The sequence below is a fragment of the Poecilia mexicana genome, unplaced genomic scaffold (genome assembly GCF_051168715.1).
Source record: "Poecilia mexicana isolate PSO_F unplaced genomic scaffold, ASM5116871v1 scaffold_23, whole genome shotgun sequence".
NCBI lineage: Eukaryota > Metazoa > Chordata > Actinopteri > Cyprinodontiformes > Poeciliidae > Poecilia > Poecilia mexicana.
This window is the reverse complement of record NW_028263392.1, coordinates 21,927,347-21,944,472: the sequence shown is the minus strand read 5'-3', so window position 1 is coordinate 21,944,472 and position 17,126 is coordinate 21,927,347. Positions and strand designations below refer to the sequence as shown.

At 40.8% G+C, this 17,126-nt stretch overlaps 1 protein-coding gene and 1 long non-coding RNA gene across 2 annotated transcripts in view; both read right to left on the bottom strand.

Annotated features, from left to right (window-relative positions):
- Window positions 1–4,595: 4,595 nt before the first annotated feature.
- Window positions 4,596–17,126, bottom strand: part of LOC148152629 (uncharacterized) — a 118,647-nt gene continuing 106,116 nt past the window's right edge. The window contains exon 2 of the long non-coding RNA XR_015762224.1: window positions 4,596–4,894. This is a non-coding gene — a long non-coding RNA (uncharacterized LOC148152629). The remainder of the gene's footprint in view (window positions 4,895–17,126) is intronic.
- On the bottom strand, window positions 14,072–16,309 carry LOC106912757 (chymotrypsin A-like). Its single transcript, XM_014979547.2, has 7 exons — window positions 16,230–16,309; window positions 15,943–16,046; window positions 15,232–15,311; window positions 15,086–15,164; window positions 14,833–15,013; window positions 14,383–14,516; window positions 14,072–14,297 (listed from the first exon to the last, which is right to left on the bottom strand). Exons 1-7 carry the CDS (start codon window positions 16,279–16,281, stop codon window positions 14,136–14,138), a joined length of 792 nt encoding a protein of 263 aa, XP_014835033.2. The 5' UTR covers window positions 16,282–16,309; the 3' UTR covers window positions 14,072–14,135.

Genomic DNA, 17,126 nt, shown 5'->3' with positions numbered 1-17,126 from the left:
TAACACAGAGAAGAAAAAAAACAAAATTAATACACAGAAAAACCAAATCCTCACAACTAATTTAGTTAGTAAGTTAGCTTGTTTGATAAAAAAAAAAAAAACTTCCAGGTTGGATGAGACAGTCTCTTAATACGTCTGCTTAATTTTTTTTAATCAAATTCTGTTTTGTTTTATTTTACAAAAAAAAAAAAAACGGTTTTATTTGCTCTTGTGGCCTTTATTTGACAGGAAAGTGGGTAATGAGAGAAGGGGGAAGACATGCAGCAAAGGTCGCCAAGGTTGGGAATCAAACCTGCAACGGCTGCATGGAGGACTGAGGCCTCCATATGTGGGTTGTGCTGAACTGCTGCTCCACCACAGCCCACCCAAATTCTATCTGCTTAATCCAAGGGTGAATGCTAATTACTCCTTTTTCATTGTATTTCCCCCCCACATTAAAATAACCAAACTATTTAGAATCTCGATATAATACCTCAATTTTGGATAGATAAGTTCTTTGAGACAAAGAAGTTTTGTAATATGGATAATGAAACTTAAATCAATATGTTGCTGTTTCAGAATTTCCAATTTAAGTGCCCCATCCTATTTATTATGCCACTATAAGTTAACAAGTTAAAGGGACAAATTTCAATGGAAAATAAATCCTCTTTATATCTGAGGATAAAATAAAATACAATTTAGAACAGGCCATGATGAAAGATCAAATCTGCTAAAGACCACATTTCTCAATTTTCAATAAATGAAAATTGAGAAATGTTCTCAAAGTATAAATTCCAATACCTTGGAACTTGTGTAATTCCAAAGTGTAATTTGTGTAATTCCTTTACATAATTAAAATAAAAACAGCATGTGACATTGAATAAACAGTAAGAGAGACAAAGATATTTTGGAAAAAGAAAAAGATAAAACAAACTTTTGTTTCGGTATTTAAGCACCAGACTCCGCCGTCCGTTTAGCACGGGTATTATCCAGGTATTATCCAGGTGTTATCCAGGTGTTATCCAGGTATTATCCAGGTGTTATCCAGGTGTTATCCAGGTATTATCCAGGTGTTATCCAGGTATTATCCAGGTGTTATCCAGGTGTTATCCAGGTATTATCCAGGTATTATCCAGGTGTTATCCAGGTATTATCCAGGTGTTATCCAGGTGTTATCCAGGTGTTATCCAGGTATTATCCAGGTGATATCCAGGTATTCTCCAGGTGTTATCCAGGTGTTATCCAGGTGTTATCCAGGTGTTATCCAGGTATTATCCAGGTGTTATCCAGGTGTTATCCAGGTGTTATCCAGGTGTTATCCAGGTATTCTCCAGGTGTTATCCAGGTATTATCCAGGTGTTATCCAGGTATTATCCAGGTGTTATCCAGGTGTTATCCAGGTATTATCCAGGTGTTATCCAGGTGTTATCCAGGTATTATCCAGGTGTTATCCAGGTATTATCCAGGTGTTATCCAGGTGTTATCCAGGTATTATCCAGGTATTATCCAGGTGTTATCCAGGTATTATCCAGGTGTTATCCAGGTGTTATCCAGGTGTTATCCAGGTATTATCCAGGTGATATCCAGGTATTCTCCAGGTGTTATCCAGGTGTTATCCAGGTGTTATCCAGGTGTTATCCAGGTATTATCCAGGTGTTATCCAGGTGTTATCCAGGTGTTATCCAGGTGTTATCCAGGTATTCTCCAGGTGTTATCCAGGTATTATCCAGGTGTTATCCAGGTATTATCCAGGTGTTATCCAGGTATTATCCAGGTGTTATCCAGGTGTTATCCAGGTGTTATCCAGGTATTATCCAGGTGTTATCCAGGTATTATCCAGGTGTTATCCAGGTATTATCCAGGCTCCGTCGCCTGACAGGACAAGGTCTCCAACCTTGCAGCACCAGGCTCCGTCCACCTGTAACGCAAAATTTTGCGCTAGGACTTCACCGTCCTACACGGATTTTTGTGGACTATTTTTACCTGTTTAGAGTTTACAGGGTTTTTCTGTGTTAGATGATAAAAACTTGGTTAAATAAGAACTTTGCAATCGGTAAAACCAACGTCTTACATTAAAAAAAAAAGAGTTTTACTCCATTTCCGTTCGGCCCTACGGCAGAGTTGTCTTGCATATTGAACTGCTTGTGCATTTCTCCATGGAGATTTCTTCCTACCAGTCACAACCTTCACTGTAATGGGGGCAATGTAATCAATGATATCTGAAAGTTTGCACTGAAAATCATCTACCAACTTATCTACGTTATTATAGGTTAAGGGTGAGGAAGAAGAGTAGATTAAATGTTTCTGCTGTTACCAGTCAAGACTTCTTACCATAAGAATTTATACATTTTGTATTCTGCTCCAAATAAATCTCTCCTGTTTTTCATCCCCATTCTAGCAAATGCCCTGAAAAATATAGTACACCAAAATTTTGTTTTCAATTTTCATTATAATAAACAAAATTTGAAGCTGTTATCAAAGAAGAAAAATTTCTAATGTTTCAAAACAGCAGATATCATCACCCTGTTTTCAATATCACCTGTAAAATCTTAAGTAAAAAACTGTACAACCAGATGAACATTTATTTTGATTCTGCTTAAAAATAAATGTCGATGTCAAAATATAATTTATGTAATCCTTATTATGTCAAAATAAATGTATACAATGCTGGTATTGTCCCACATGTGGAACAGTTCAAAACCATTTAAAGCCATATCACCAATAGCATCATTACTTTTTTCACCTTTTTCTTATATAAGACCACTCTGTAATTTTCCTTAGATGTATCCCTAATGTGGTGGTTATAAACAAAACATTTAGTATTTTTACATAGTTTGAAAATAAGAAACACTCATTACATCTATTCTCCAAAGGTTAGACCAGGGCTGGGCAGCTCCAGGCCTGGAGGGCCTCCTGCAACTTTTATATGTGTCTCTACTTCAACACACCTGAGTCAAATAATGAGTCGTTAGCAGGACTGGAGAACCTGACTGCTCTGAGGAGGAGATTCAGCTGTTGGATCCAGGTGTGTTGGACCAGGGAGACGTCTAAGAGCTGCAGGACTCGGCCCTCCAGGACCAGGATTGTCTACCCCTGGGTTAGACAATAAAGTGACGTCAAACTTACATAGTGCTTCTTCAAAACCCTCAAAACCTCCCCATAATAAACTCACTCATTCCCAATCATACTTGTGAAAAAGTCTAAAAAACGGTCATGCTGAGCCTTTAATTATACTTATTCTCCTCTATTAAAGATGAAAATGTTCTAGCTCTTTGAACATTGTTTTTATAACACACTTGACTGTATTTCCAAGTTATGTCCTCTAAATATGAAGAGACCATTTTCTCAGGTTTTCTAGTGTTCAGAGGATGCAGTTCTGAATTAAACCAAGATGCCAACCTGGATAATTGTCTTCTTTTTTAAGGAGGTTGCATTGTCAACATTGTCAAAAGTTTCTGTTGGTATTTCCACCTTCTACCGAGCTGTTTGCGGTTTGCAGTGAGAACCTGATTTAGGTGAGGTGAAGGAATAATCTTTGGTGGCAAGGAAGTTAAGTGTTTACCAACTAGGAAATGAGATGGGGTAAGTGGCTGCAGCTCATAGGAGAGGCCTGGAGTTCAACACTGCCTCAGCTTCAGTAAGAACAGTTGTGAGCTCCTCAAAACTCAAAGATGCTTTCCCCAGTACCTTTCTTAAGCATGTTTTTACAGATCTCACAAGCCTTTCCCAGAATCCCCCCCACCAAGCTGCTCGCTCAGCGATAAACTTCCATCCCAGATAACACAGAATGACTGAAAGAACGATGTACTTCGATACAAGGAGTCAAACTGTGGAACGACCTACAAAACGATGTTAAAAATGCTAAATCATTACACATGTTTAAAAGAATGTCAGATTGTTTTTTTGAAGAAGTATGAAATAGTATAAAGTTAGAGTATAGTATCGTTCAGTTGAGATTGATGATTGACCTTGCTTCTTTTGTTCTTTTGTTTTTTCTTTTTTTTATCACAGAAGACAAATCAAATTTTTTTTTGTTTTGATTCAGAGTTGAGAAAAAAGGGGCAGAAACTATAAGATTTTTTCTTCTTTCTGCTACCTTTCATTTCATTTTTTTCAAATACATATGTAGTATGTTTGTAAGTGTATATATTTGTGAAACGTATACAGATGGATATGTATGTATGTATGGATGGAGGTGTATTTTCTTTTTTTAATTTTTGTATATTAAAAACTGTTAGGATGTTTTTTTTTTCTCTGTATTGAATGAAATGAATAAGAAAAAAAAACTGAATCAATGTCAGCCAGAAACATTGAATCAATGTTGAAAGTGGTCGGTCACTTGTATGAAAGTGGTCGGTCACTTGTATGTTGAATCAACGTTTGGGTTTCAACCATTACTGACATATCAATGTTGATTCAACCATCATCTGAACGTGGATCTGCATACAGATTTGTGTTGATTTTATATTGAATGAAAGCTAAGGATTTATGTATATTTTAGGTCTGATAGGTCTACATCATAACATGCCACTAAAAGTTTCTTCACTGGTGTTAAACACTATTATTGGCAGATGATGGGTAAACTGTGTACAAAAGGTTAAAAATGACAACATGGGTTTGATTTAACATTTTATTTAAGAAAAGAGGGACAGATCTTTAAACATATTTGATTCCTTTTTGACTGTCAAAACAACAGTCTGTTGTCCACAGAAGAACAGAGTCCATGAAGTTAAGCTTTGTACTGTATGAAGTAGGGAAACAGTACAAGTTGTGGTAACCCCAGTTTGACTCTGGTTGGCGTCACTTTGATTCCTTGTGATGTCTTCCTCTCATTCTGGCGCATAATGAAGCCACTTCTTGACAGTTTTGCTGCAGTCCTCAAGAGTCAGCTTTCGGTCAAACTGCAGAGCAACAGCTGAAAAAAATTAAAGTGAGGAAGGTGCCAGTTAGAAATATGATAAACATTTGAAAAGTTCTGCAAGACATTGAAAGATTAAAAAGTGTACTGGTTACAGGTCTGAGAACAAATACAGACCATATAGTTCCTGTTAAAATAAATTTAAAATAAGCTAGTTTTAAAACTTAACATGTCTTGATTGAAATGGCCTAATTATAGTTTTAAAAATCAGTAACTTATTCTGGCCTATTGACCTTTATGTTACCTGTAAGTTACAGCAGATGGTTTGCTAGGATCGTTTGATCTGCCTTTTGTCTGTGTGGGAAACAATCAGGAGAAATTCCAGCTTTTCACACTCATCTGTGAAAAGCTGTAAAACAGCAGGAGTTCCTGGCTTGAGAGAGGGTCAGAGATAGCTCCTGGTTGGATGAGCAAAGATACGCCTTATTTGAATAAATTAAAGACAAGAATACACCTTTTACTATAAAACTTTCTACACAGAAGTAACAAATTAGATTTGCTCTTGCAATTCTCCAAAGACGTCTTTGCTTTTCTTTCCTTCTTCTTCTTTCCATTTATGTCAGGTAAATGAATGTATGTCTCTGTTGTTCTGCAGTTTCTGTTGTAATTTTATGCATTGTCTTCTATTGGATTAAACTCTGTAATTCCGTGATGTCAACACTAGTTGTTTTTGTGTGGCTACATGCGGCCCGCCGGGGGAACCTGGGATCGAAGGAGATCGAGCCAAAAGAGTTTTCTTAAGAAATATTATAACCTAGAATCTTCTTCAAGAGTGGGTAATGAGAGAAGGGGGAAGACATGCAGCAAAGGTTGCCAAGGTTGGGAATCAAACCCGCGACAGCTGCATTGAGGATTAAGGCCTCCATATGTGTGTTGTGCTTAACCCCTTCGCCACCACAGCAGAACCCCTTTTAGGTGAGGGTGAATCACAAGCACTATGTGTTGACAACACTGAGTTGTGATTCCGTTCTGTACCCAGATTGCACATGATGGCAATTCAACATTGAATTAACATCTTTTGCCAACAGTGAAGCAGCTGTGTGTTTGGGACATCCCACTCATGTAAACGTGGGGGTGGACCGCTCCACTCCTTGTAGTAAGTTATAGATGTCTGTGGATGTTTTTGTGTCAATATATCACACACAGTAAGAATTGTTATGAACAAGTAAGAAAATGTACAGAAATGAATCTCCACCCACTATCCTCTGCAGTGGTTAATTTAAATGTGATAACCCCCGCTCAGTAATAAAATACTCTGACCCAGAGCGCTGATGAGGAGGAGAGGAGGGGAAGGGGTGCAGCAAAACAGCTGACATTGATCAGACGTTGATCAGACATTAGCATTTCATTCATTAGATTTCAACCACAAAACAACATTGATTCAATGACACAGTTTCAACATTGGTTACTTGGCTGGAGGTGGATGGTTGTTTGATGGTTGATCCACCGTCAGTTGTCGACCTCAACCAAAAAAAACAATTCTAACTATAATTCAACGTTGATTTAACGTTGTGTGCAATCTGGGATGTGATTCCCTTGTCGGTGAAAAACATTCTTTGAAAGTTTTTAAAACATTGTCTATCTCAAAAGTCATTAAAAATGGTCAGACAGCACTGAGTTATTGGGAAGTACTATTATTTGTTCACACTCTACACCACATGTGTCAGCAAAAGGTCTAAACCAGGGTCACCAACGTTTCTGAGACTGGGAGCTACTTCCTGTTTACAGAGTAACACGAAGGGCTGCTTGTTAGATACAGACATACATTTTCTCAGCTCACTCTTAACAATAATACATATGTACACATGATTACATGCGGTCTGATCATATTCATGTTAGGGATTACTCACTATAGTTGTCAGTAATGATTTACCATGGCAGATATAGTTAATTGCTATGTGATCAGAAGTTCTTCAGAGTTTTAAGTTTGAGTCCCTTTTGGAGCTTTTCTGTGTGATTCTAACTTTCCTCCAAGTGACAGGATGGATTATTGCAGCTGTTTACACTTTGACTTCCTTGAGATTTTCCTTTTAAATAAAAAAGAAAAGAATAGTTATTGTATATTTTATTACCTAACCCTCTTTACTATTAACAAAATTGTGGAGAAAAACCATTTTGTGTTAAAGCATCTTGTACGTAGCGCACATCAGTGTGAGTCTGTGGGGGTGGGCAGCAAAAGGCTAAATCATATTGGTCAGTTTACTTTTGTTAGTTTTTCGCTTTTTCTGTGAGCTAAACCTGAATGAGCTCCTCCCGTTGTCCTAAGATCCGCCTGAGCTTTTCACCCTGCGCGGTTCTGATGGGTCGCCGGTTTATTAACCTTTTTGTGGTTTCGCGAACTGAAAAGCTGACGGGTTAAAAAACCCCAAAAACAGTTAGAAAGGTTGGAGAGCAGCACCAAACTATCACTGTCTGCACCTAACCAGCACAAACCTAAACCGTAAAACCAGCGGACTTTTCTTTTTACAAACGATGCTAAATAATAGACCTGAAAGCGAAGCCTACCCGTCTGATCCACGGAAAGACGGGATGTTGATTCCCAGGTTCAGGTGGAGTCAGACATCCAGAGGAGGAGAAAGTGATGCAACATTGTTTGCTTAGTTTTTCCTCTTTTGGGGACTAGATTAAATTGTTTAACCCGCAGTCTGAGACGCTCAGGGTGGCAGATGTGACCCGCCAGAACCGCACACAGTATAAAGCTCAGCCGGGATCCAAATGACCGCTGTTAGAACCAGAGTGGGATCAAACTCCGCTCATTCATTTTTAGCTTACAGAAAAAGCACCAAGCTGCCAAATAAACAAACTGACCAGTGACATTTAGCTCTGACTGCCCACCGCCAGAGACTGGCTACTACAAGACGTTTTGAAAAAAAGAGAGTTTTTTCTGCACAATTTTGCTAACAGTAAAGAGGGTTAGATAATAAAAAGTCCATATTATTCTTTTCTTTTTTTAAAGTGGGTACAAAACATTTAATTGAATATTTTTTTGGCAGTGCTCCCTAATAACAATGGCTATTTTTAGAACTTGGTCGCTGACAAGGTCCCCTCGGGCGACCGGGGCCCGCGGGCACCGTGTTGGTGGCCCCTGGTCTAAAGCATAAGACGGGGTGCACAGCAAATTCAAGTGTTCGATTTCCAGTGCAAGTGTTGTATGTTAAAAATACAGTGTTAATCCAGTCCGGTGTTGATTTCTAGATAACACCAACAGTAACTCCGCCTGGTGTTGATTTAACATCATACAGTTCCTCCCACAATTGTAACATATTTGTGACATCACTTCAGGGGAGGAGCAACAGGTAGGGTGGGGTTGCAGCAGGTCACTGGCCTGGACCAACTGGGGCCCAGATGGGAGGCAGAACGTGCCTTCAGGGATAATTTTTTAGCACATCTGACTAAAATTGTAAAGCAGAGCCCTCTCCTGTTAAAAACTGTGTATAATACCCCAGTAGGTTATGTAGTAGGGTGCCTCATTGTTGACTAATGGTTGCTAAAACGTTACCAGACCAACTGATTTTAGTGACATAGTGGGTGTAAAATATTGAATAAAATGTTGTGCTACATGATTGGCTTTATTTTCACTCTTATATTTAACTTTATGACACACAAAACTACAAATGAATCGTCCTTATTGTCTCCAGGTGCATTCTGGGTAAAGTTTGTCACCAATGTCATCATCAGTCACTTGGCAACAAATGGGAAACTAGCTAGAGCATTTCTACGGAACGTTAACATGTTTTGAATTTGTGTTGTTTCATCATTAGTGACCAGCAGCCTGATGTTTCTGTTTTCTCTTGGTTTGTTGAACTTCATGTCAGATGGATATCAGAATGACAGAGTCGCTCTCTGTGGTGATGAAATTTGTTAGCTTCGCTGTTGTGGGCATGTCCATGTTGTAAGTTAAATTATTACGAGCTTTATTATTTGGGCCCGGTCATTAGCCCCGCCCCCAGTCATTAGCCCCGCCCCCAGTCATTAGCCCCGCCCCCAGTCATTAGCCCCGCCCCCGTCTTGTTCCACTACTGCGTCACATGTTTACCTGAGGAGCGGAGGCAGCAGTATGGCGTCTTGTCTGGAGCTTATTATAACAAGGGAAGTTCCATGTTAAAATGATCATGTTTTTGACTATTTTTTATGGAGGCATTATTTTTAGTTTACACAAGAGTATCGATTCATATACATAGTTTGCTTAACGTACGTTTATTTGTTTGGATATCACGGTATATACGACTGTTTATTATCTTAACCGAACATTAAAACTGTCCGGAAAATCTGGAGGCCATTTGAGTTAAGATTATTTAGCTGCGGGTCGTTTTCTTTAAGTTTTTGGCTGTAGACTGCAAAGCGGGGGAGTGGCTGTGCTGGACTGTTGGCTTGATCTATGCCAGAGGTGTCAAACTCCAGTCCTGGAGGGCCACTGTCCTGCAACATTTAGATGTGCCGCTGCTGCACCACCTGAATACAATAATTAGGTGATTAGCAGGACTCTGGAGAACATATCTACACAATGAGGAGCCAATTGAGCCATTTGACCAGTGGTGGAAAAAGTACTCAAAAAATGTTGTGTGAGTTTGCTCTAAAGTTGAAGGACTGTTAGGTACTGTTCAGGTTTGTCACCGCTCTCAACCTGGAGTGTCGGCCAGAACACCACTCAGGCCAGGATTCAGCTCAGGACCAGATGTTTAATGAAGACACGAGGCAGGATCCTTTAACTGCTCTGTTTTCCAAACTGTATCACAGATATTGATCCAATGAACATGGATGGGCATAAATGTGTCTACATGAAGGTGTGTGTGGTTTCCTAGAATAAACAAAAATACAGAAAATAAGTTCAAGGTGTCCCATCATTACACATTACACCACGCCATTATACCTTAGATAAACTAAGAAGGAAACCTCTAAATCAATATTACTAAGCAAACTAAGGCAAGTTAACTCCAGAGTTAACTAATAACCATGCCTCTGCTCCACTGAGAATAGATATGTATGTTCAACACAATGCTCTACAACACACACATAGCCAATAGCTCTGACTTAGCAACAGGTGAAATAACAGCAAACGAATAAACTTCAAATCACTCATTTAGCTGCAGTAAACACTCAAATATTGCAACTTACTTCTCAATGACGCACTTATAAGGAGAACACATATCTTGCAAGTCTTTCCCACGTGTTAGCGCAGTGGTTCGGTTACCAAACGTCCCCACCAGAAATCAGCAACGTTGGCGACGTCATCGCTGCCCTACTACGGTATGCCTTAAGGGACAAAAGTAACGCTGAACAGAAAACACATAATACAAAGAGTAATACTCAACACCAAACTTAAACTATATTAAGGGTCTTTTGAACAAATGTACTCAAGTAAAAGTAAAAGTACCACATTAACATTTGTACTTAAGTAAAAGTAAAAAAGTACTGGCTTTTAAAAATACTTAAGTATTAAAAGTAAAAGTACTTGCTGAATGCATTACCTAATCCCTATTATAATATCATTAAGTGAACAGATCATATTTACTTTTAATACATCAGAAATGTGCCATTTTAATGAACAATGCCACAGATAAAGCAGCTTTTTATTATGTTTACTCTCTGTAACATAGTTTAGACTTAGATATGTGATTCTATGCATCATAATTTCAGGGATGGAAACATCTGGTCTCCTGTCCTAACATAGCATGAACGTAAAGAAGGTGGGTGGGGGAGGACATGCAACCAGGAGCCAGTAGCAGAGTGTAGTCAAGACCACCGAACCCCAGACCAAGTCAAGACCAGCACCCTGCGCTACGTGACACAAAAAAATAAGTTTTACCTTCAAAATTGCTTCTCAAATTGATCTGAAAACTCCACATTCACATAAAACACCTAGATATTAAATACTTAGAGCTGAAATAAATTTAATCAGTAAAGATCCGTCCAGAAGAATCGAATCGTTCCTGAATGTCATATCACTATATTGCACTTTGGTCACAGCGTTGTCCCATATAAGCAACACCTCAGTCAACACCTCCACACAATAATTCAGCGCATGAGTGACAACTTTTTTCATCCAGATGCAACATGTGTCTCAGTACAGCTAGCTTTGCTAGCATCACGTCCACAGATCTTACCTTTCTTTAAGCTTTCCTTCCCAGTGACGCTAAAAGTTGGACTAAGTTCCACCGTCTGTGAAAGCGAAGCGCTGCTGGTTTTACATGTCGCCATATCTTATGATTTATGCAGCTATTATATTACTGACGATCACACAGACATCTTCTCCCGCTCAGAGGAAACCACTGCGCATGTCTGGAGCTCCGCGTGCGAGTTAAGGTGGAGGCGATGGGTGACAACAGACACTAAGTCACGTTATTGCTCGGATTTTACGGCGCCACCTTAAAACCCTGAACGTCACATTTTAACGGACAAAAAGAGCAACGCGACTTGGATGTAACGAGTAACGGGACGGTTTAGTAGAAATGTAGTGAAGTAGAAAGTACAGATACTTACTGTAAAATGTAGTGGAGTAAAAGTAGAAAGTATCCATTATTAAATCTACTTAAGTAAAGTACAGATTAGGGCTGAAACGATTCCTCGAATGATTCGAGTACCTCGATTACTAAAATTCCTCGAGGAAAATTTACCTGCCTCGAAGCTTCGTTAATTTATGTTTTATTAGTTAGCGCACCGTGTTCCGGCCGGGACTTCATTTGCGTTGCGCGGAGCTCTCACTTCCGCCTCTGAGTTGTTGACAAAAGCTAAGTCTCAGCGGCATAAAGTCCAATCTTCAAGATTGGCCCGTGGGAATTTTATTGATTGATGATAATGCCCTACTTTTTATCGTTTTTGGGGAACCAATAAGCATCCTTAAAATGACTGGGGGAATGCCTGGAGTACGGCAGCATTTCTCCTCCGGGGCTGCTGGTTGAAAGCGAACGGCGGGAAGAGCGCTGAGGTGAGCGGATAGCCTGAACAGGGCGGGCGGCTGAGTAGCTGATGCTTACCGTGTAAATGTAGCTTTACCGACGAACCGCACAATAAATTTCATATCCCGGTCTGAAGAAACGGGTGGCGGAGCGCATCGTACATGGCTGGTAGATGAGTTTCTGAGTGTGACCAGTGAAGGTGTCGTAAATATCCCGTATTGCTTCCCCCCGTGTTCGTCCCCCGGTCTAACGGTTCGTCAGTCCGCTGGTCTATTTCCTCCCCTCCACCCCATGTTCGTTCATTCGCCCTCTCCTCCGACTCCAGGCGGCATTTCCCGTATTTTCAAACCCAAAGCGTGACAGGTTAGGTGGCAAGGTGAGTTTAATTAATCTATTAAACTCACTGAAGATTAATACATAAACTAAAAGCTGGATTGTAGACATTTTTTATAAGCATATTTGTGAGCCTGCCTCTTTGTTATTAAATTCAATATAATTTCAGATTTTTCTATAACTTTTCTTCTGGTTAACTTAGAAAGTGAGCTATTATTGTTACAGGCTAGTTTTCTAAACTACAAAAAAGCAACTGTTAGGGATGCTCAAATATGACAAATTGGACTGATATTGATATCTGATAGTAACACCGGTATTAAGCCAGATTTACCAATATTTCATTTTATAATTTTTTTTATCCGATTACTCGATTAATCGTAAGAATAATCGATAGATTACTCGATTACTAAAATATTCGTTTACAACAGCCCTAGTACAGATACACGAAAAATGTACTTAAGTACAGTAACAAAGTACTTGTACTTAAGTACCTCCCACCACTTCATTTGACTCTGGTGTTTTGTACCTGTGGCACGTCTAAAAACTGCCAAAATGTTTTTTCTTTGAAGAAATGTGTTGGAGTCATCATAACAGGCTTCAGTCACCAACATGACACACTGACAGACAGGTTGGCATGACTTTTAATGCTGTCCAAAATTTTTCTATAAGCTGAATAATTTCTTTAGTAATTATTTCTGACTTCTTTATGCTTTAGCTTGTAAACCAGGTGGGCAGAGTAATGTGAATGAATATGATGGTGACACACACAGGTGAGTCTGATTAGTTTTGCTCACACTACTTTTAAAAATATTTATTTATTATCCTAATGTTTCTGCTATATTTCCTGTTTTTCCTTCCAGGCTGGAAGTCTTCCTCCTTCATGTTGGCGAAAATAAGAGCAGCACCAAAGACACTTCACCATCAGTGATCACAAGACCATCCATGGCCGCTTCCAATGAACTTTCAAAGCTTCACCTTCAGTGCAAAGTACCATGAATGTATGACCTTTGTTGTATATTGCTGTCAGTGCTGTTTGATGTTTTGAAATAAAAGTAGATTATATACTGCAACTGGTGCTGGTGTTTTTGTGGCATCTAATATCTTTTAAAATGAATTTGGGGATTATTAATGATCAGTAGTTTCTGAAAAAAAGGTTTTAATTGCTCTAGTGGTTTTTATTTGGTAGTAAATTGACAAAAAGAAGTGGGTAATGAGAGAAGGGGAAGACCGGGAAGTGAACCCATGAGAGCTGCATTGAAAACTAGAGCCTCCATATGTGGGTTGTGCTTAACCCCTACACCACCACAGCATATCCTGCCAGTAGTATTTCAAAACTCAGATTTCTATGTTAACATATACTTTACACCATTCTGTGTTTGATTAACACGTTCATAGTGTTAACCTTTGACAAAATACACTAGTGTTGAGTAAGTCAACACTGATGTGTGTTTAATTTCAACTACTGTGAGTGTTGATTCAACTTTATCACAAATGACACTTTCAAAAGTGTAACTTCTACACCATCCAGAATAGACCAATATAGACACTTTCAAAGTTTTGAATTTAACTCTATAGGATTTGATGGAACACTTCCAAATTTGCTGTGTGGGACTGTTGATTCTTTGCGTAAAGCTGAGTTTCTTTATAAGGTTAGAGGCTACATCTGGGCTGTCACCCTCTGTGTCAACATGAATGCCAAAGACCCCCAAAATAATGACCTTAGTATTTAACATTCAGATATGAAAAAAATCTGAGATCTGATCCAAAAATTGCCAGTAAAGACTGGTGGACAACAAAACAACAAACAAATGAGAATTTGGTGTTTTGCATAGAGGAAAAGGAAAATTAAAGGTCAGATGTTTCAAAGAACTGTTCTGTTTGGGGGAAAATGCGTCTTATGTTAGTCAAGGTGAGGGTCTGCAGGAGAACAAGACATGGCAGCAGGTTTAGTCAGTTTCTGTGTTTTATTGAAGATCAGGCTAGAAGTGGAAGAAGACCACTGAGCACGCTCAGTTGGCAGCGATGGTCTGGTCGACCCAGGCGCGCAGCTCCGTGACGCGGGCGTAAACGGCGGGGGTGCTGGTGCTGCAGGTGCTGCTGCCCCAGGACACGATGCCCACCAGAGTCCAGGCTCCGTTCTTCTCACAGACCAGAGGACCTCCAGAGTCACCCTGAGGAACAGAGCAAAGAAACCCAACAGGCTGGTGAAAACTGGGAGGTCAAACTGGATGAACAGAACCGGGTCAGAACTCCCACCATGCAGGAGGTGGCTCCGGCCCCTCCGGCGCAGATCATCAGGTTGGTGATGTTGCTGCCCCAGTATTGACTGCAGTCAGAGTTGGTGAGGAGGGGCAGAGCGGCCTGCTGCAGCAGGGCGGGGGTGTTAGCGGCTGAAAAACACACAACAGTCACCAGAACGTTCAAACTCATTAGAAACTATTTTCCAAGTCAGGCGGCCCCGTCCATTTACTACAGTAAAGACATGATTATTACTCAGGAATGAAAACAATTTTCAGGGTTCTTAATTTCAACCCGGAAGATGAATTAAGACATTTTATGGATTTAGTGAATGAAGTGAACGTTTGAATAGAAAAACAGGTCTGAAAAATATGACAGGACCCCTGTGTTATTCATTATTGTAAAGTTTTTGTTGCTTGCAATCTCTTGATTCTCTCATAAAGGCTTGTGAGCGTCAGCAGCCGTTACCGTTGTAGCGGGTCAGACCCCAGCCAGAGGTCACACACTTCAAGCCTCCAGGGAAGTTATCGGAGGACTCAGCCAGGCAAACGGGGGAAACCCGCATGTTGAGCTGGGCGGGGCTGGACAGCTTGATCAGGGTGATGTCGTTATTGATGGTGTAGCTGTTGTACTGGGGGTGTCTGAACACCTGGCAGGAAGTGACATGTTTAGGAGTGGCAGGTTAAAGGTCAGGGGATGTCATGTGAACGGTCTCACTTACCTTGCCAGGAGTAATGACCTGGATGCTCTCTGCGTTGGAGGAGCGGTCGTGCTCTCCGAGGACCACACGGTCGCCGGTCCTGCAACACACCAACACTTTGATCTCTTCTTCTTAGGCAACGCAGACCACAGGTGTGCGATGCTTACCTGATAGTGCAGTGAGCAGCTGTCACCACCCAGTTCTCATTGATGAGAGAGCCTCCGCAGAAGTGGAAGCCAGTGTAATCCTGAAACAGAGGTTGGTCCCATTTTAACAGCTGTGCAAGTTGTAATGACTCTGCAGCCTGACGTAAGGCCGCACAGGTCAGAGGTCAGTTCAGACACGCAGCTGATAAACTAGGAGGAGGCGACGGCTGCACGCCAAGGCTGCCGTTTGACGGCAAAGAGAAGCTAGGTTGGCATTTTCCAGTCCTGGAAAAATCAGAGGATGGATGCGTTTGCTCTGACAGCAGCACGTTTACATGTGTGACATCTCTTCCAGCCTAAAGTCAGACCTGGATCTGCTGATGTGGCCACGAGGTCGGTGATCAGTACGCGACAAACACTGATTTCTGACGGTAAACATTAGGAGCATGCAGTCTAAGAAAGAAACTTTTATTCTCCAACATTTTTGTCGTCTCCACCCGTTTAATATTGGCTTCACATGTACAAATCAACACCCTCCAAAGTTCAGAAATGATCAAATCTCCATAGAGTTGTTCAGTTGAACTGATGATCTGCAGGAGGGTGAGGTAGCGACCCTTGTACCAGCAACGGTTATCGGCTAGAAAATATTTCTACATCAGCGATGGTTCTTAAAAAGGAAGTGAGCATCCCTGAAGTTAACAGAATAAAGCATCTTTGTTTGTGTGAGTTTACCTGAAGAGACACCTGCCAGGGCCAGGAGTGAGGCACAGCCTCCTCACCGTTCACGATACGGGCGTAACCGGTGATGACGGGAGTGATGGCAGGTGTGCCGCAACCTGATGACATCATCATTACATCATTACCAACATCAATTAGAAACAAACTCCTGGCATCTCAGGAGAAGGACACGTTTCCTCTCCCTTCAACCAAAGCTGGACGTCTTTCTAAGTTCATGCAGTGTAAACGGTCTGCAGACACGCTCGTCTCTGAGCGACTCTGCTGATGAAGGCCGGTCTCACCGTAGGCGGCGCCGACGAAGGCGAGGCAGGAGAGGATCCACAGGAAGGCCATGGCGCGATCATGTCCACTCCCTTTGGGTCCGCTGCTTTTATACATCAGCGGAGTGACATGATTGGACGGGACAGCAAGGACATCTTATCAGAGGACAGTGGGAGTTTGGACAGGTGTGGGTATTTTTCCACCTGAACAGGCAGGAACACGAAGGTCAGAATGAGGCCGAGACCATAAGGCTGGAGGTTAAATTAGAATTAAAATCAAACTCGCACAGTCTACTCACCTCTCTTGGAGAACAACTGGGCTATATATTGACACTCTAGTCCTTTTTCTCTTTCTTTTTGAAATATGTCCAATTGGTTCCTAATATATAAGCCATGCCTGTCCTCTCTAAAGCAGCATGTTGTCATCAGTTGAGGGCTTTGAGATGGACGCGTTGGACCCAGATATGAAGAGTAACTGACGTTTTAAAGATGAAATAACAAAAAGCCAGGAAGCACAGGTGAACTTAGAGGCAAGGAACTCCACACTAGTTGCACTGGTAAACAGGGTAATGACACGACATGTAACTACGACTATAGACACGGCAATAGACGAGGACCCGACAGGGAAAAGAGACACAGGTATGAATAAATACACAGGGAAGGCAATCAGGAGAAATGAGGGACAGCTGGGGACAATCCAGGGGTAGAACAACAGAGACTGAACTGAACACAGAAAATCTGTCAAAATTTGTCATCTAAATTTGTCATGAAATGCAGTGTGAAGTGGTGAGGCAGATGCAATACACCCAGGTCAAAATGAAGAAAATTACGGTTTTAATGAAGAAAAGTAGACAAATAATTCCAAAATCCAGGCAGCACAGTAGAGCGGAGGGCTAAGGCCCTAAACTGGTAGCAACT